General features: G+C 50.6%; 1 protein-coding gene across 2 annotated transcripts in view; it reads right to left on the bottom strand.

Moving 5' to 3' along the window:
• Positions 1 to 5,571: 5,571 nt before the first annotated feature.
• Positions 5,572 to 19,047, bottom strand: part of FGF19 (fibroblast growth factor 19) — a 28,906-nt gene continuing 15,430 nt past the window's right edge. Inside the window, exons 3-6 of one of the 2 annotated variants that reach the window (XM_036762486.1) lie at positions 16,259 to 16,346; positions 12,830 to 13,288; positions 12,204 to 12,307; positions 5,572 to 7,426 (exon numbers count right to left, since the gene is read on the bottom strand). In XM_036762486.1, coding sequence (XP_036618381.1) covers positions 7,103 to 7,426; positions 12,204 to 12,307; positions 12,830 to 13,058 — 657 coding nt within the window. In that variant the 5' untranslated portion in view covers positions 13,059 to 13,288; positions 16,259 to 16,346 and the 3' untranslated portion in view covers positions 5,572 to 7,102. The remainder of the gene's footprint in view (positions 7,427 to 12,203; positions 12,308 to 12,829; positions 13,289 to 16,258; positions 16,347 to 19,047) is intronic. The other variant, XM_036762485.1, reaches the window with a different exon arrangement.

Raw genomic sequence — 19,047 nt, forward strand, 5'->3', positions numbered from 1 at the left:
CATAGATTTCCCCCAAACCCAAATTCTCATAAATTATCTCTCTCAAAACCTGTCCCAAAGCTACCCTGAACAAACAGGAAGCTCATTGACTTCCCTTCTTTCCATGGCTGCTCCTCTATCCTTTTAAATGGCTTCCAATGGCCACCCTACCCTCCACACCAGTATGGACAGTCAAATCTGGGTCCCAAGCATCCCTTCTCCAGCCAATCTGCTACTTCTGCCACATGGACAACTTTCACCTGCTCCATGTGCTCTCCTCTCCCATCTCCCTCTGCTCTGACTGTCCCTAGGGCTACAAAACAGATCTCCCTAGAGTATAAAGCCACCACCTCCAGGAAGCCTGCCCCTGGAGCCACCCTTGAACAACACACTCATGGGAGAAGTTGCTGGTTCCAGGCGTCTCTGCTGAAGTCTTCTCCCCCTGTCAGGCTGCGAGCTCCATGAGAGCAGGGCTAGGGGCTTATCTTGGCTTTGTGAGCCCACCCTCCCTTTACTCCTCCCCTATCCATGCAAGCTGGAAGGTGGGCCAGGGCAAGGGGTGCTGGAATCCTCAGAGAGCTGGAACTTAATCCGTGTTGGACTAGGTGGGCATTCACTGATGTAGACAGCCAGCACTAGGGGGTGCCCCTCACACCTGCTTCTCTTGCAGGCATCAATGTTTCTTTGGATGACACCACTAATCTCCCAGTCACCCTGGCTTGAAATCTTTGGTCGTCCTGGACTTCCCCTCACCAATACTTCCTTTTCAATGCCTCTTGCCCCACCTCCTCCTTTCAGCTCTCTCTGGGGGCCCCGCCCTGACTCATTAAGGGGAGGAGAGGCCCCCCTTTCCTCACCATCCATAGCAATAAATAGTGACCAACTGCTACCAACAGGTAGGTGGGCAGCAGAGCCTTGGGAGCGGCAGCATCCCCCAGCCACCTGCCCTGCGTTCAGCCTGGCCATCACTGCCAAGTGCCAACCAACTGCCACACATGGGGCAGGCAAGCCAGACTGACTGAAGGAGCCAGGCTCCCTGAGGGAGGCACAGAAGGCAGCAGGTGCCAGGCAGGTCAAACCATCTCCTTCAGACCCTGATGGAGACAGCCCAGGCTGCTGAGCCTCAGAGCCTTGGGACCAGCCAGGCTGCTCTCCTTCGGGGAAGCAGACCCTGTGAGGATTGAGGCTGCAGCCACACAGCTCCTGGAGCCCGGGAAAGAGAGGCCTTGTCCCCCAAGACCTTGGCCACGTCCAATGGCTCAACATCGGGAATGAGAGAATTGTGTCTATGGAAATGGCATTCGAGAAGAGGCATGGCCTCCTGCTTTGCCCATGCAAAGGACCCTGGGACTTTCCCCCTCTGACTTGCAGCTGAAGCCTTCTGCCTACATTGTCTCCCCATTAGAATGGGAGTCCCTTGAGGGCAGCCACCCTGTCGTGTATCTAGATGTACCTGCAGCACCTAGCATAGTGTTTTGCACATAGTCAGTGCTTAGTAAATGCGTCTTCATTCATTCCTTCTTTCCCTTGCTCAGAAATGTTGAATGACCACCTGCTTCCTACAGGATATAGTGCTTACTCCTTAGTTTGGCATTCAGGACCCTCCAGAACTTTATTCTAATTTACCTTTATGACTTCTTCTCTCCTTCTTTTCCTTCTTTCCTCCCTCCCTCTCTTCCTTCCCTCCTTCATTCATTCAACAAACATTGACAGCATACACTAGGCAAGGTATCCCCTCCCACTGTTCCTTTCTGAGCACTCTCCCCCCTCAAGCTGTCTTCACAGTACCCCCTGCATGGTTCTTCTGATCCCACAAGCTCATGAATGAGACACCTGCCGGAGCCTTTCTCTGCTGAACCTTGGAACCAGCCAGCTTCCTGCCCTTGCACATAGTTGGAATTCACTGAATACTTGTTGACAATTGCATCATAGACTAGCAGCCCATCCATCTCCACCTGGTACCGCCTTGAGGACATACTGTTCACCCTCGACAGAATTCAGGCAGCGGAGGAAAGAAAGGATCCTTATCTCATGGCTTTACAAGAACTTGTCACCCTCAGTCTTTTATGACATGCATGGTGGATTTGTGCCAGGGACCATTTGGACTTTTGCTTGCTTGAAGACATCCTTCCCAGCTTGAGTTTGGAGCCCCCATTTTGGGTCTAATTGCAATATTTGCTTCCATAACACACACACACACACACACACACACACACACACACACACACACACACACACACACAGCCTTCCCTGTTCCCCAGACCTTAGGAGATGGTCTTCCTGAATGGCCATCGCCAAAACACCCATCCTTTGGTGGCCAAGCTTGTTGACGACATTCTCCAAAATGAGGTAGGCTGCTGCTTTTCTAACAGACATATAACCTTTGGTGGTTCTCTAGTGCCTCCACAATAAAATGTAAATGCTTCATTTCAGCATGTATAGGCTCTCATGGCTCTGCCCCTACGTTTCCAGGCTTATTTCACATCATTCCTCTGGCCAGACTCTAAGCTTCAGGCAAACTGGCTTTTTTGCTATCCCCCACAACTGGAATGTACTCCTCACCTCTACCCCTTCGAATCCTTCATTTCCTTCAGAGCTTAGATCAAATACCGCCCCCCATGACCCCCCTTGTTAGTTCTGTTGCTCTCTCTTTCCTTCCTTCCTTCCTTCCTTCCTTCCTTCCTTCCTTCCTTCCTTCCTTCCTTCCTTCCTTTCTTTTTCTCTCTCCTTCCTCCTTCCTTCTCCTCCTCTTTCTTTCTCTTTCTCCTTCCTTTCTCTCTCCTTCCTCCTTTCCTTCCTTCCTCCTTTCTTTCTCTGTCTCTTTCTCTCTGTCCCTCTCTACCCAGTTGACCCTGTCCTTACCTATCCGTGCTCATGTTCCATTTCTCCCGTAGAGTGTCAGCTCCTTGAAGGCAGGGAGGGACCATTCCGTTTTATCTCTAGGCAGTTAGGTGTCACAGTAGATATCAGTTAGAATACTGCCTTAGGTACTTACTAGAGAGGTGACCTTGGGCAAGCCTCAGTTTCCTCATCTGTAAAAATGGGAATGCTGACAGCACCTTCTTCACAGGGTTGTTGTGAGTCTCAGCGAAATGATGTGTGAACCTGTCAGGGCAGTAAGCATTTATTGAGCACCTACTGTGTGCCAGGCAAGGCTAGGAGTGGTGAAAGGAAGCTGCGAAGGATCCACATTAGTTTGGAGTCAGTCAGTCAACAGCCATTTACAGGTTGGAGCCATCCTAAAGAGGCATGGGCTGCCCCCAAGAGCTGGTGGGCTCCTGGCTCACTGGAGATTTTCCAGCCGAAGCTGCATGGCCCCTGACTGGCTTCTTTGAAGAGGGAATTCTCCTTCAGGGATGGCTTGGATGGGTTACTCACTAAGGTTCCTTCCACCTCTGAGAAAGCTAGACTTTCTAAACTGTAGCAGAGTACAGAAGCAGTGGCAGCAGAAAGCCACAACATGTCAGAGCTGGACGTGATGGGAAAATCCATCCAATCTAACCCAGTCAGCAGCCAGTCAGGATTGGAACCCACGTCTTCTGAATCCAAGCTTCTTAGCCTTTTAAAAAGTATTAGTAGACCACATTGATGAGCGGTTTTAAAGGTAGACGTTTGACGCCTACACTCCGTTGACACTTCCAATAAATCAGTTCTAGTCTGACGTTCTCTGTGGTCCCAGAGGAAAACCCTCAGTTCACATGTTCCTACGCGAGTCTAAATACTTCAGGTCTCTCTGAGAGTGCGTCCATCCAAACATCCATCCATCCATCCCACTCAGCAATGTTTATAACTAAGGTGCCAGGCTCTGTAACCTGGTATTCAGAGCTCAAGGGGATACCAGGGCCCCACAGCTCAGGTCTCTTTCTGCCTCAGGCTCAGGGGTCAATGAACTTCAGGTTCTGGCCCCAGGGAATACTTTCTACCTGTGATGAAACCTCCAAGAGACACTTGACAGTTCTTGATCCAATGTAAATAATAATAAAGTGACAGAGGGAGCTGTGGCTGGTGGTCTTGGTAACTTCCAACCCTGTAAGATTCGGGCTATTGTTCTTCATATGGGAAGCCAGATGGGGTCCCAGAGCAGAGGCTCAAACTGACATTGAAGTAACCCTAAGAATCCTACCATCTCTGAGGTGGAAGGAGGTGGGAAGAGGGAGGGGGAGAGAGAGAGAGAGAGAGAGAGAGAGAGAGAGAGAGAGAGAGAGAGAGAGAGAGAGAGAGAGAGAGAGAGAGATGTAGTCTAGAGGAGAAAGCAGTGTGCATACAAGGAGTCAGGAAGACCTGAGTTCCAATTCTGCCTCAGACACTTAGCAGCAGTGTGAACTTTGGGACAAGTCACGTCAGTACTCAGCACAGTGACTGGAATCTAGTGGGTGTTTAATAAATGCACGCTGACTAGCTGACTGCTTCTCTTAGCCTGTTTCCTTTCCTGTAAAGTGGGGTTCATAGCAACCACCTCCCAGGGTTGTGAGGTCAGACTTGACACACCATCTGTGCACGGTGCTTTGTAAGCCTCATAATGCTGGAAGTGTTAGTTGTGATCATCTCACCCTATGGGTGTCTCTTGGCACATCACCTGCCTTTCTTGTCCTCATCTATGAAAGGAGCGGTTGGAATAGCTGGCCTCTCAGGTGGCTTCCAGCACTAAATCTGGTCCTGTGAGCCTTTCCCACAATTCCCTAGATTAAACTGTTTCTTCCAAGCGTCCGCTGCTGCTGTCACATTGGTGGGACACGCCTGAAGCCTGAGATCTGACTATTCAACCAGGATGTTTCTATCTGGTCAGATGTGAACTTGGGTGGAACCTGAGGCCTATTTTCTGAGCTTCAAGGACTGGCAGATCCCTCTTTATCCCCCTCCCCACATACATGCTCCCATTTGACCAAAGCTTTTCCATATTTAAGCATTTTTCATCCCTCAGAGGGCTTCCACATCCTCCGCCAGACCCTTGATGCTCACCACAGCCCTAGGAGACAGGCAACACGGACTACGGCTCCATTTTACAGATGAGGAAACTGAGAGAGGCTTAGGTCAGTGAGAGCCGGCTGGGACCTCAGAGCTCCTGACCCGACCCATCCCAGACATCCAGAATTCTGAGGCTTCCTTTGCTTCACCTCTGCAAATGAAGCCCAGGAATCTCTGTGTTCAGGGATTTATGAACCAGGTGCACAGAGGAGAGGGGCTTTGGGGTCTGGACTCATGCGCCTAACTGGAGCACAAAGAGCTTGGGCCCTCTGCTCTCCCTGTCCAGCACCCACTCACTCCCTTTTCTTTGTCCAACAGCGTCCCCAGAGAGAAGAATTTCCAATAAACCCTTGCCACAGGGACATGAGCCTGGGAGCTGGGGGGACCCCAGAGGTGATCAGTTGGATTATTGCCAGAACAAGGACCTTATCCCTTCACCTACACCCCCTCTCCACAAAGGGCCTGGCACATAGCAAACAGTAAGTACTTAATACATGCTTGTCCGTGGACTGGGCCTAGAGCCTCTACTTGGAGGCCTCTGGGAGGAGTCCACACCTCTCAGCCCTCTGTTTGTACACATTCTGTCTTCCATTCCAAATGAACTTCTTCAGAAATAAGACAGGCTTTGATATAAACCAATGCCACTTTAATGTAGAAAACAAAGCTCCAATTGGCGCATAAATATGACAGGGCATAAATAAAGTCAGAGAGTCAAGGGCTGAGCCTGGGACAATAAATTACTTATAAATAGCACATGGGGCAGCTAAGTGCTGGGCAGAGGAGGGGGCAAGATTTCCTGTGAGGACCCGATTACAAGAAGTGGGAGTCTGCTCTAGGGAGTGGGTGGGGTACCCAGGGAAGGCATCCACAAGCTGGCCTTGGATTGTTCACAGCTCCTGTTCCCCCTCTACCACTGAGAAGAGAGGAGAAGGAAGAGGAAGAAGAGGAGGAGGAAGATAAGGAAGAAGAGGAAGAAGAAGAAGAGGAGGAGGAGAAAGAAAAGGAGGAGGAAAAGGAAGAAGAGAAGGAGGAAGAAGAGGAAGAGGAAGAAGAGGAAGATGAGGAGGAAAAGGAGGAAGAAAAGGAGGAAGAGAAGGAGGAGAAGGAGGAAGAGCAGCGTGGGAAGAGAAAGAAGAGGAGAAGGAGGAGGAAGCAGAGGAGGGGAAGCAGCCAACCTGCATGAAGGGAGCCCAGAGCCCACTGCCATGGGAAGGGAGAGACCTCTGGGGGAATCTATCTCAAGCCCTCTAGAGATGTGTCTGAGAGTCCCCCAGATGAGTCCCCCAGATGACTCGGATCAATGAGCTGCCCAGGGGTGGCTCCTATCTCTTTCTGTTTCAAGCTGTGTTTACATTGAAAAGACAGGCGGCCATCAAGCTGGGGGTGACAAGGTCATTTCATGTCTTCCTATCAAGTGAAGTAAGCCAGGTTGAAAGACAGAGTTAGTAGGGGGCAGGGAGGGGTTAACAGCCTTATCTCCCAGGGAAATCTGATGCTTAGTAGGCTGAAGAGAGAGGTCATTCACCCTGGTCCTGGTCTGGGGAGGAGGAAGATGAGGAAAAAGAGGAAGAGGACCTGAAGAGGTGGGGATGGGGCCTCTTCCAGTCCACAGCAGCCCCATCAGGACCAGTCCTGGGTCACTCCCCTCCCCCAGCTGAAGGAACCTGGTTCTAGGCCTTGGCTTCATTCCAAAATGGACCTGAGGTTTGTCAAGTCCACCCCTTCAGCTCTCATAATCACTACTTCATAGCAGAAAGGGGTCTCTCATGCACCCCATGGAAAGTGACCCTGCCCAAATGAGAGATCCCTTGGCCAGGGGGTTTGGCAGATGCTCAGTATCTTACACATGTAGGAGATGCTTCATGTATTTACAAAATTATAACTGTCACTCTCCGGGGATGTCTTACACATGTATCACCTCGAGACACTTTATGTATTTACAAAATTATAACTGTCACTCTCCGGGGATGTCTTACACATGTACCACCTCGAGACGTTTTATGTATTCACAAAATTATAACTGCCACTCTCTCCAGGAACATCTTCATCTTTTGAGACAGCACTGAGGTAACCCCAGCTCCCCCACAGCCCATCTGCTCCATGAGGATGAGAGAAAGGGAGGCTGGGCTTGGCTCTCAAATCCTGGAAGGCACCTCACTTATTTCTGGAAGCTGGGGCTCTTTATAGGTGAGAGTTTGAAGGCAAGGCCAAAGGGGTCCATGCTGTCAGTTTCTAGTGGCGAGGAAAACATCTCGGGGTCAAAGGCATCTCTTCGGCCCCCAGACTCCTCAGCCTCCAGAGGAATGGAACTGATCATGGGCAAGAAATGAGAGAGAGGCAAGAAGGTCTTGCCTTGGAACAGCTGCCTCTGCCTGTCGCTGCAGAGGGAGACGGGGAGGCCGTACTTCTGGGACTGGTACACGTTATAGCCGTCGGGGCGAATCTGTTCCTCGAAGGTGCAGTCGTCCGCAGAGAATCTCACCTAGGCAGAGATAGAAACCCATGAGAACCCCATTCTTTATGCTGGGTGACAGCAGAAAAGGCCGAGGAGGCAAAGGTGGTGAGAACCATCGTCACCAGCAAGATCGAAGACTCCCTATGGGTTACATTCAAGGTAGGTACTTCAGGTCCAGTTATCCCCATTGAACAAATGAGGAAACTGAGTCCAGAGAGGGGAAGGAGTTTCTCCAGGGTCATACAGATTTGTCAGTGTTGGGGGATCTGGGTTCAAATCTTACTTCTGCCCCTTACTAGGTGGAGGGTATGGGAGTGTGTCCTCTACTAGGTGTAGGACTAGAAGTCGAAAAGGCCGGAGTTCAAATCCTGCCTCAGACGCTTACTGGTCGTGTAGCTCTGGACAAGTCACTTAACCACTGTCTGTCTCTGTAGAGTGTAGAGTGGGGGCCATGACGGCACCTCCCTCCCAGGGTTGCTGTGAGAATGACCTGAGATGCCATCTGTAAAGTGCTTAGCACAGTGCCTGGAGAGTATTAAGTCCACCCATCCATCTTTCCTTTCCTTCCTCCCTTCCTTGAAACTAGGACTAGGGCCTCAAGAAGAGAACAGTGGAATGTGTGCCTGTCTGACTCGGGGTGGCCTGCGGGTCGCCTTTGATTATCTGAAGGTGCTTGATTGACTGTGCTTGGTCCCAGAAGAGAGAGCTCAGGACAAGGGATGGTGGGTACAAGCAACCAGAGCTCCAGCTTAGCCTAGGTAAGGAAAAGCTCGCCTCCCTCAAGGGGTTTGGCTTCCCTCCTCTCCCCTGGGGGTCTCCAAGCTGAGGGTGATGTCTGCATGCTGGGCCTCTCACTGGGAGCATTCTCATCCAGGTCCAGGTGAATGAGATGAGGAGGGCTCTGAGGCGCCTTCCAGCTGAGAGATTCCGAGAAAGAAGATAAGAATCCCCCAAAGGCAGAGCCGAAGGCAATTTTATCTTCCTGTAAGTCCAGACCGTCATTTCAGCTAATAAGCATGCATTAAGCACTTACTAAATGCTGAAGATGCTGAACACGTGCACACACGACCAAAGGGAGAAAGAGATTTGTCCACGTTTATCCAGCCAGCAAGGGAAAGAGCCAGCCAGGATTTGAATTCAAGACTTCTATTTCTAATCTCATTAGGCTTTCAAACACTATGATTGTAGTCCACATCAAGGATTCATTTTCAGAGACAGATGTCTGATGCCTGTAGTTCATTCACATTTCCAGTAAGTCAATTAGTCTAGGGTTATCCAGAAGGATCTGGTAGTCTCAGAGGAAAACCCCCAGTCCTTATGATCCTGCCCAAGAGTCCAAACACTTCCCTTCTCCGAGAGAGAGAGAGAGAGAGAGAGAGAGAGAGAGAGAGAGAGAGAGAGAGAGAGTTGCCCCCCCCCCCAATGTTTATAACCAAGGTGCTGAGATGAACAACCTGTTGTTCAGAGCTCAGGGGCCACCAGTGCCCCGGGCTCTCGCTGACTCCCGCTCAGGGGTCAGTGAACTTCAGGTGATGGCTCCCCATGAACTCTTTCAACCTATAATAAACCGTTCAGGAGACACTTGACAGCTCTTGGTGAAATGCACACAGTGATGAAGTGGAGTTGCTGGTTATGCCATCCTTTAGGCAATCATTTCTAAAATGGAAAAACAGACAGAAAAGGAGAGCCTCAAACTCACCCAATCCCTAAAGCTGAGTTGGAGGGGACTGGAGGCAGCTGAGTTCTCCATGCCACCATCCCATCCCTGACAAGTTTCTGCTTATTGGGAAATCTGAGACCTCCCTGGGTGGCCCATTCTTTTTCTCAAGAGCTCCAATGACCACCCCAGTGTCTCAATTCCCCATGGGCCCCCTTTGAGCTGTTCACTCCAATCCAGAGCCAAAGGATGGCAGAGTTGGAAGGGAGGCACCTTAGGAGGGCTCACCAGCCCTTGTTCCATCTGTCAGCATCTGGCTCAGGATTCCAAGTGATTGGGGACTTGGGAGGGGACTTTTCAGTCAGATTTTTCTTCCCACATCTAGCATTTTTCAAAAACCTAACTGGCTGGAAGATTAGCAGGAAATTTATTTCTCAAAATAAACCCCATTCACTTCAAGTAATGTAAGAGAGTTGAACAACATTTAATGGTTTTAAAATCAGTGGTTTCAACTGGAAATGTTAGGATGTGGAATGGTATGTAGAGGGAATAGCCAGCTGGCCCCATTGTGCCCTTCACGTTCTCCAGGAAAGGGAGTTTCTTGCTCAGCCCAACTGGCAGCTGCAGAACCTCAGCATCTCAGATGGAAGGGGTGTCTCAGAAGAGCTGAGTCCAGCTCATATCTGGTCAGGAATCCTATCCCCCAGGCAAGAATGGGCCAGCCTTGGCTTGAAGGCCACCAGGCAGCCTGGGTCCCTCTGTGGCCCTGGGCTTGGTAGGAAGCCCTTCCTTCCATCGAGCCTCAAGCCCCTCTTGGCCCCCTGCTCCCCCTCTCCAGGCTCCTAGCCCTGCCTTGGAAGCCAAACAGAGGAAGGTTAATCCCTCTTATCAAATGCCCCTCCAGATCCATTAAGACAGATGTCTGCCCTCTTTGAGTCTTCTTTCACACTAGGCAGAGAGTGGGAAAAGGATCAGCTGAAGAATGGTTGGGGCATAGATGACCAGAAAGACCAGGAGGTCCATTGGAGCTGCCACTTTAAGTAAGTGCCCCAACAGGAAAAACAGTCACAATGCCTTTAGGGCCCCCCACCCCCAGGTGACAAATTTCTCCCCAGGCCCCCTCCTCCATTCTTCACTGTCTTCCAGTCCTCCCCTCCCCTTCAAGTATTTAACTAATAAAGGTCACAAAGGGATCCAACATCAATGGTTCACAGCCACAAAACAAGCTGGGGACCAACATCAAAAGGCCTGAGTTGGGGTCATGAAGCATCCTGGGTAGAAGCAAATCAAAGCTGGGTTCTCCCCGCATCATCCTAGCAGGCAATGGATCCGGGCTATTCCCAGGTCTTTGGAAACACAAGGGTTGGGGGTGGGCATTCACAGCAGGGCCGGAGGGTACAAGGGCCCCTGACCAGCCCTCCTTGGACCACCCTTCTCAGACCTCCCACAGCCAGCAGCCATCGATGACCCCAGAAAGAGAGGGGGTTTTATAGTGGGTCCCTTTGAACTCCTGCCTTTGTTGGCAGCTAATTAGGAAAGCAGTGAGCTCTGATTTTCCATGGGCCTAGCTCCTTTTCAGTGGGGGCAAGCTCTCCCACTAGGCCCGAGCTGAACAGTAATAGGGGAGCAGTGGGATGGCTGGCTGACAGGCCTGGAGTGTTTATTATTCTAAGATGAAGAGACCAGCTTGGTGGGACTGGGGGCCAACCTCTGGAAGGCCAGGCTTCTTGGGATAGAAGAGATGACGAAATCTTTGAAAAACTATTCTGACAATTTGCAAGAGGCAGGATTCAAAATAGGGGGATTGGGTGAATATAGAACAAGAGTGATATAATTAACCCTCCCTTACCACAGTAAAGATGGGGAAGTGCTTTACAGGATAATAGCTAACATTTAGGCCGCTGCTTTGAAGTTTGGAAGCATTTAATTCTGTGATCTCACTGGGGACTCAAAGCAACTCACTAAAGAAGGTGCCATTCCACCCACCCCCCATTTCACCCAAGAGGAAACCGAAACCCCTGGATTTCTCAGGGTCCCCTCGGCTCTCAGCACAGTGCCTGGGGCAGAGTGAGACTCTTAATAAAGGCTCTTGGGCCAATGGACAGCTCCAGCACTCAGGCTTCCTCTATCCCTCGGGTTCCACCAACAAGCTCAGTGCTGAGAGGTAGATGCTATCATCGCCTCCGTTTTATGGAGAAAGAAGCAGAGGCCCAGAAAGGGAGAGTGACTTGAAAACCACCGAGCTAGGGAGAGGCTCACAGGTATCTGACCCTCTTCTACTTCTGCTCTTATTAAAAAATGCCCCAAAATGGGGTTCCAGCATCACCTCCCAAGGTTCTCCAGTGGAGTTTCCCACGTATGCTTAGAGGAAACTCTTAACCAATTTTCAAGCAGATTGAAGCACTAGGAGAGCCCTTTGAGGGCTCTCTGCGGCTTGCCCAGAAAATAAAATCACACCTTTTATCATTATTTTTAAGAGCTCGTTTCTGATTGCTTGCTGTGAAGACAATCACTTAGCTTCCTGGTGCAAATGTCAAACCGCCTGCACGAAGCGAATCTCGCTGGGCTCTAGGTCCTTCCTCGATTTTTCTGCCCTGGACTTGGAGCTGGAGCTCAGCCCTTGGCTGGTTAGGAGGGTCAGCCAAAGTAACAGCTACTGTTTCTCAGATCTCCACTCCTTCCTTCCTCAGTACCCTGGGAAGTAGCGTCTGACATCTTTCACTTTCTGCTAGCTAGCGACTAGCAACCCCCTCCCCCAACTAGCGTTGGAGCTGGAGCCGCCAGCCCACCAGGCTGCAGTCTGGGACCCCGGGGCTCCCGAGCCCCTCAGAATCTCCAAAGTGCCTGGCTCCGGCTTCTTAACACAAAGAAGCCACATTCCTCCTCCAGCTGAGTTCTGACGCTTGATAAGAACTTGACGTCCCTAATCCCATTAGAGTCTCGGGGTAGGTATTATTGGCACCATTTTGCAGCGGAGGAAACTGAGGCTCAGAATGGTTAAGTAATTGGGAGCCCAGGGTCACACAGAGGTAAACAAGCAATGATACTTTTTTAACCTCGGAAAATCGGCAGACGTGAACGAATAGCCCCAGCCCCCGGGAGCCAGTTCCTCAAGCCCTCGAGGGTCGGGCTGGGAAGTTGATTTACCGATCCCTGGAGCTTCCCGGAGTCTCCCATACACAGGTACCGAGAGCTGTGGACACCCTTGATCGCCACGGTCCGAAGAGCCACCGCCTTGATCTCCAGCAAACCTGAGCAAAAAGAAGGCAGGTGAGGAGGGGAGTAGTGCCCCGACGGGGCGCCCGAACATCGGGCCCCTGCGTGACTGCAGCCCCTGCGTTGCACCTCCGAGCAACTTCAACTCTGGCCTCCCAAGGATGCCAGTATTTGAAGGAGTGGTGGCGGGGAGTGACTCCGCGCCTTCTGTGACTTCTGGCTCAATGGGCCAGAAGGCAGGGTTACCCTCTCCCAGCTGGACTGGGGGAACATCCTGACTCTGGCCGTTGGTAGGTGCTGCCTGTCCAGACCTCCGGCCAGAAAAGCCGAGGCAAAAAGCCCTCCAGTCTGCTGGAGTGAGCCTGGAGCGAGACTGGAGCAGCGCCGGGGGACAGAGGCACCCCGGGGGACTTTCGTCGGGGAGGGAGGGAGGGAGGGAGGATCTGTAGTTCCAAATTGGGAAACACTCTTGCGTGTACATAGATAGATTTACAAGCACACACACACACACACGCACACCATACTCTCAGGTTCCTTCTACCTCCTCACCAACTTACTTAGCTCGCTCTGACTCCGGCTGCCGTCCACGCGGCCGTCGCGGTGGATCCTCAGGAAGAAGAAGCTGGCCAGCCCAGGCCGGTTGGCGGTGTAGAGGTGCCGCAGGCGAATGGGCTCCCCCCAGCCGTAGTAGACGTGCGGGCCGGGGTCCGCCAGAGGCCGGGCACGCACCGTCAGGGCCAGACAGAGCGCGGATAGGGTCAGCAGAGGGGTCAGCAGCAGGGCCATGGCGCAGCCGGCCGTTGATCTGTCCTAGAGCTGCCTCTCTCCAAGCGTCCGCTCTCACACACAGGGTGGTGGGCACGAAGGCACACACAGTCACGCGGCCAGCCACTTCCCGATGGACTGACGAAGCACTAGGGAGCCAAGGCACTGGGATGGGGTGGAAGAAGAGGACGCATTGCCTGCAGGTGCCCACGCCTTTTATAGGGCTCCTTATCTGCCCTTTGATGAGGTTTCTGCAAATAGTTAAGAGTATTTCATACCCAGGTCAAATCTCAGGGGGTCAGTCCACACCCAAACCCACGGGCGAATTCACACACACACACACACACAAACACACACGTCCCGCCCCCACCGCACCCCAACACGCGCGGGTACGGTCCTTCCTTCCTCCCCCCCCACCCCAATCCTTTGGGCTCCGCCCTCAGACGGCCCTAGGATTGGGGAGGGGAGGAGCGGGGGGGGGGGGGGGGGCGGGGAGGCTAGGAAGGAAGGAGGGAGAGCTACGGAAGAGAGGGAAGGGGAGGTAGGGAGAGAGAAAGAGAGAAAAGGAGGAAAGGAGATAAAAAGGAAGTGAAAGAATAGCTAAGGGAAGGAGAAAAGGAAGAAAAGAAATAAGGAGGGAAGGAAGAAAGGAGGGAGAAAGGAGAGGGGAAGGAGAGGGAGAGGACAAAAGGGGAAAGAGGCCAGGAGGGAGGGAGAGGACAAGAGAGAGAGGGTGAGAAAAGGAGAGAAAGAAGGAAGGCTGGCTGGCTGGACCCTGGAGGCCCAGGTCTGGGTAACAAGCATAGTGTACCTACAGTGAGGGGAAGGGTGGGTGCAAAGACATGGAGAGGAGGCAGGCTGCCAGTCTGTCCCCCTCAAGCTGGGGAGCTGAAATCCGGAGAGAGAAGGGGGGCTGCCCTCTCCTTGGCCCCTCCTCCCCTGCTACCCCTTTCCCCAGTCCTCCTAACTCAGGCAGCGTCTTTCCTCCACTGACCCTCTGGTGGACCACCACAAAGGAAAGCCGGCCAGGCCCAAGTCCCCTGGCTGATCTACCACCAACCCCAAAGAGCTAGGTCTGGGAGGAATGAGCAGGGGCCTTTCTTTCTGGGCATCTGGCCAAGGATCCCCTGGGCCATACGCCCACCGAGTGGCTATCCACCCATCTGTACAGTGAAGTTCCCCAAAGGGCCTCCTGTCACTGACATTCTGGCCTCCAGCTTCTCAGAGTCTTGGGCTTCCCCTGGCAACTGGCTTTTAGAGTTTCCCCAGGGACCCAGCTAAGCTGAGGAGAGGGAGCAGTACCCCCACAAAAGGGGAGAAAGGCAGGGAAAAAGAAGGAATGTCAAGGCCAGCCTGGACAGTCCTGGCTTAGAAACTCAGCACTTACTAGTAGGTGTCACCTTGGACAAGTCACAAATATCTCTGAGCCTCAATTTTCCCTCTGCAAAATGGGATCAGTTTACCTGTGCTGTGAAGACCTTGTGAGCAATCATATTTAGGAACCTTAGAAAGGTGAGGAAATTTAGCACTTACTGGGTTGGCACTAACAGGATAGCCGTTATTAATACCAGGACCTTCTCCACCTCCACTATCCCCCTCCCCTACCTCAGGCACAAGCTGAACTTTGACCCACCCCCCTCTAGGAGGTGAATGAAAAGTTGACCTCAGGGAAGCTGGGGTCATCCCTTCCCATTCCAAAACGCTTAGCAGGTTGCCCTCCCAGACCCCTTTCCTCCTAAAAAGCTTCCTGGGTTTTATCTTCCTCCCTCTCTCCATTCTTCCCTTTCCTGGGGCTCACAGTGGGCTATAAACTGTAGCCTTCTTGGGTATCTGAGGAGAGAATACTCGCTCCTTTTCCTCTCTCCAAACCCTCATTTCAGCCCAATCCTCTGGAACAATGGTAGCCACTAGATGGCGCGTCACACCCAGGCTGGGGCTCTTCGGCCCCCAGCGAGTAGCCAGGATCCTGAAAATTCATCCTCTTTCTGTAGCCTCTAGAAGCCCAGACTCTCCTAGCTGGGCAAGATTGCAGGGACATCTAGCTCAACATGCATTTGGCCAAGGATCCCCTGGGTCACCCCCCCCCCAAAAAAAGTGGTCATCCAGCCTCTGCCTATAATCCCTCGATTTACCCCCAGAGAGGCAGACTGCTCAGCCTCTCCAAACACTGGACCACAGAGCTTCAAACCCTTCTTGACTCCTGTCAGGGAAGATTTTTAAAAAATCTATTGGTTAAAAGATTTTTAAAAACCTGTTTGCTCCTGGGCTATTTGCCTCCCTTGAAAATGGGGGTAACTACCTGCTAGCAAGGACACTGATTTCTAACAGAACCTCGTCACAAGGAGGAGAAATTATGGACACGGAAGGTCAGACCTAGAAAAGGCAGAGTTCCATCTCCAGTCTGTTTCCCATGCCTGGAATGCTTTCCCTCATAGTCTTCAGCTTCCTCAAAGCTCAGCTCAAACACCCCCTCCTGAGGGGTGTTTCACGATGCTCCCATGATGCTAATACCCTCCTCTGAAAATTAATTGTATGTGTCTCCTTTGGAGACACATCTAGGTGGCTCAGTGGCTAAAGCACTGGGCTGGAGTCAGGAAGAATCATCTTGCAGAGTTCAAGTCTGGCCTTGAACGCTAGCTGTGTGACCCTGGGCAAATCATTTAACTTTGTTTGCCTCAGTTTCCTCACCTGTAAAATGAACTGGAGAAAGAAACGGCCAACCGCTCTGGTATCTTTGCTAAGAAAACCCCAAATGGGGTCACAAAGAATTGGACATGACTGAACAACAAAATCTTTATATTTTCTTTTCAGTTACATATTATTTTCTCCAATATAATATAAGCTTCTTGAGGGTAGGGATTTGTTTTTTTTTTCTTTGAATTTCCAGCACGGTATCAAGCACATAGTAGGTGCTTATCGAATGAATGAAGGGACATTACAGCTCACTGAAGCCAACTTCTCTGATGAAGAAACAGGTCAGAGGAGGAGGAGAAGGGATTTAGGATATTTGGCTCCTAGAATGATGGTGTCGTAAGGGACCTTTGAAACCAACTATTTCAAACCCTTCATTTTACAGATTGGGAAACTGAGGCCAGAGGCATCCAAGATGACATAGATGCAGTAGCAAAACCAGGACCAAAAGCCAGGTCTTCTGACTCCTAGCTTGCCCCCTGCACCATGAGAAGGGAAGCTAGGGAAGACATAAATAACTGAACTCTTACCTGCACATCAGGTGGGGGTCTAAGCTTGTGCCCCTCTACCCCTGGATAGATCTCTAGCTCTCCTTTGTCCAAAGGGAGCTGCTGGATCCTAAGTGAATAGTGATAACACAGTTATCATTCTTACAGCATCATTTACTCATGCACTCTTGAAGGCTAACATTATTAAGATTCACAATGGGTATTTCCCCAAACTGCCTTGTGAGATAGGTAAGTATAAGTGTATTCTCATAGATTTCAAGCTGGCAGGGACCTCAAAGGTTATCTAGTCCAATCCTTTCATTAACAATGCAGAAACTGAGGTCAGAGTGGTCCAGTGACTTGCCTAGGGTCATGCAGTCAGCAGAGACAAGATTTAGCAGGACTCAGGAAGGTATGATCACTTCTAGCCACACAGCCCTTCTTTTCTTTTGTTGGTATCTTTTATTGCTATTCTGAAGGTCTGGGAAATTTCCATATATTTTGTACCAGAGGATTTAAAAAGCCAAGCTTGTGGATGAAATGGCTCTTCTTCTCAATTATAGAATACATTTTTCCTATAGTTTTCCAAACTGTCTTGCTGGTCTGGGCTTCTTTCTGGTCACCTTTCTGTTGTCTACTTCCCTTTCCCACTCCCATTGGAAAAAGGGAAAAGCAAAGCCCTTGTAACATATATGCAGTCAAGCAAAGCCAATTCCCACATTAGCTGTGCCAGAAAAGGTTCGTCTTGTTCTACTTCCCTTCTCTGCAAAGAGGCGAGCATCAGGCTTCATGCCTCAGTCCTCCAGAATGATGATTGGCTATTGCATTGAGCAGAGTTCTCAAGTCTTTCAAGGTTGCTTTTCCTGATAATGGCACGGGCACAGGACTGCCCAGCATGGCAAGCCTAAATCAAAGAAGGCGCTGTGCTCTGTGGGCAAAGCAGCATTACAGTAGCTCAACAGAAACCTGAGATGCACAAATTTAGAATCTTCTCCACTCCAAACATTTATACACACTGTGGTGGTAGAGCCCTCGGAGCTCATGTTGGTCTGATCAAACACAGTCAGACACACTGTACCTTGGCCTTAACACAGCGATGTCATGTTGTTCCTCCAAGCATGAGGGACAACAACCAGTCCTCCTAATGTCGTTTTTGTATAAGTTACAAACTCTTCTGGTTCTGTTCACTCTACTCAGAATCTGTTTGTGCAGGTTTTCCCAGGTTTCTCTGATCTATTGATCATTTTTTATAGAACAATGACCAGCCGTGCTCCAATAAACACCCCTCTAGTTTCTATTCTTCTCCACCCCCAAAAGAGCTGCTATCAGCATTTTTGTACATAGAGGTCCTCTTTCTTTGGTCTCTTTGGAGATATAGATGTAATTGTATCAGTGGATTAAAGGGTATGAGCAGTTTAGACCTTCATAAGCAATCTCAAAGGTGGCTCTGAAATGTTATGAATGGAGGAGGACAGCCAGGAGAGGAAGTCTGCCTTCCAGAATGGCTGTCTAGCTGAGTGAGCGCCTGTCACCAGATGGGCCAGATTAAAGTAGTCCTAGTCACTTGGGCCTCACCCAGGTTGTGCCCATTTCTGATTCTAGGCACTTCCCAAAGGCATAAAATTGGGTTTCCAGAATCAAAGGCAAAGAAGTTAAATGCTGCCATCAGACAAGGGGGAGGGAGCCACTCAGGACCCTGAAGCATTTCAATGAGCAGAAGCAAAATTAACACAGTAGTCAATGACTGGCATTAATAACCAGGCAGGCAGAAGTGTCACCATGGAAAATCTTTGGGGAAAATACCTGGAACCCACCAGTGAGCCTCGGTCTTTAAGTTTGACAGAAGCTTCTGAACCGTTGCATACCTCCCCTCCCCAAACCCCCTGTGGCTTTAAATCAATGGCGGCCCGATTAAATTTAATTGCTCTCCCCCTGGCAGCTTTGGTTTTTAAAAGGTCCTCAGTGGAGGCACAGATGGGCACTGCTGTCAGTGGCAGCTCCCAGAAGGATGAGCTCTGCAGGAATCTGGCAGGACTCTAGAAAGGCACTGGATGAGGCACAGCTCCTGGGAATGCCCACTTCTTTTGTCTGGAGGCAGCCCATTGCACTCTGAAGGCAGCTCCGCTGGGGAGAGAGACTTTCCAGTGGCTGCCTTTCCCTCTGCGCATCTGACCCTCGACGCTCCAGGTTCTGCCTTCTGGAGCTAAATTCATCCATCCCTTCTTCAGCAGAAAACACATTTTCCCCCTTGAGTCTTCTCTCCAGGTTAACCATTCTCAATTCCTCTCACTGATCCTATAAATCCCTCCATTGTCTTTAATCTTAGTGCCTGCCCTCTGGGATTAGCTCCAATTAGTCCTGTTTGTAGAAGTTTGTATGTACTTTTTGCTGAGGGCAGGGACTTTTGCCTCTTTGTGATTCCCCAGTGCTTAGCATAATGCCTGGTGCATAGTAGGTGCTTAATAAATGGTTCTTGAGGGATGCCCATCAATTGGGGAATGGCTGAACAAGCTGTGGTATATGAATGTGATGGAATATTACTGTTCTATAAGAAATGATGAGAAGGCGGATTTCAGAAAAACCTGGAAAGACTTAGATGAACTGATGCTGGGTGAAGTGAGCAGAACCAGGAAAACATTATACACAGTAACAGCAACATTGGGCGATGGCCAACTTTGATAGACTTAGCTCTTCTCAGCAGTACCATGATCCAAGACAATTCCAGAAGACTCATGATGGGAAAATGCTGTCCACATCCAGAGAAAGAACTGTGGGGTCTGAATGCAGATCAAAGAGTACTATTTTCTTTTTTTTTCCTTTTTCTCATGGTT

Source organism: Trichosurus vulpecula, chromosome 6, assembly GCF_011100635.1.
Source record: "Trichosurus vulpecula isolate mTriVul1 chromosome 6, mTriVul1.pri, whole genome shotgun sequence".
NCBI classification, from domain to species: domain Eukaryota; kingdom Metazoa; phylum Chordata; class Mammalia; order Diprotodontia; family Phalangeridae; genus Trichosurus; species Trichosurus vulpecula.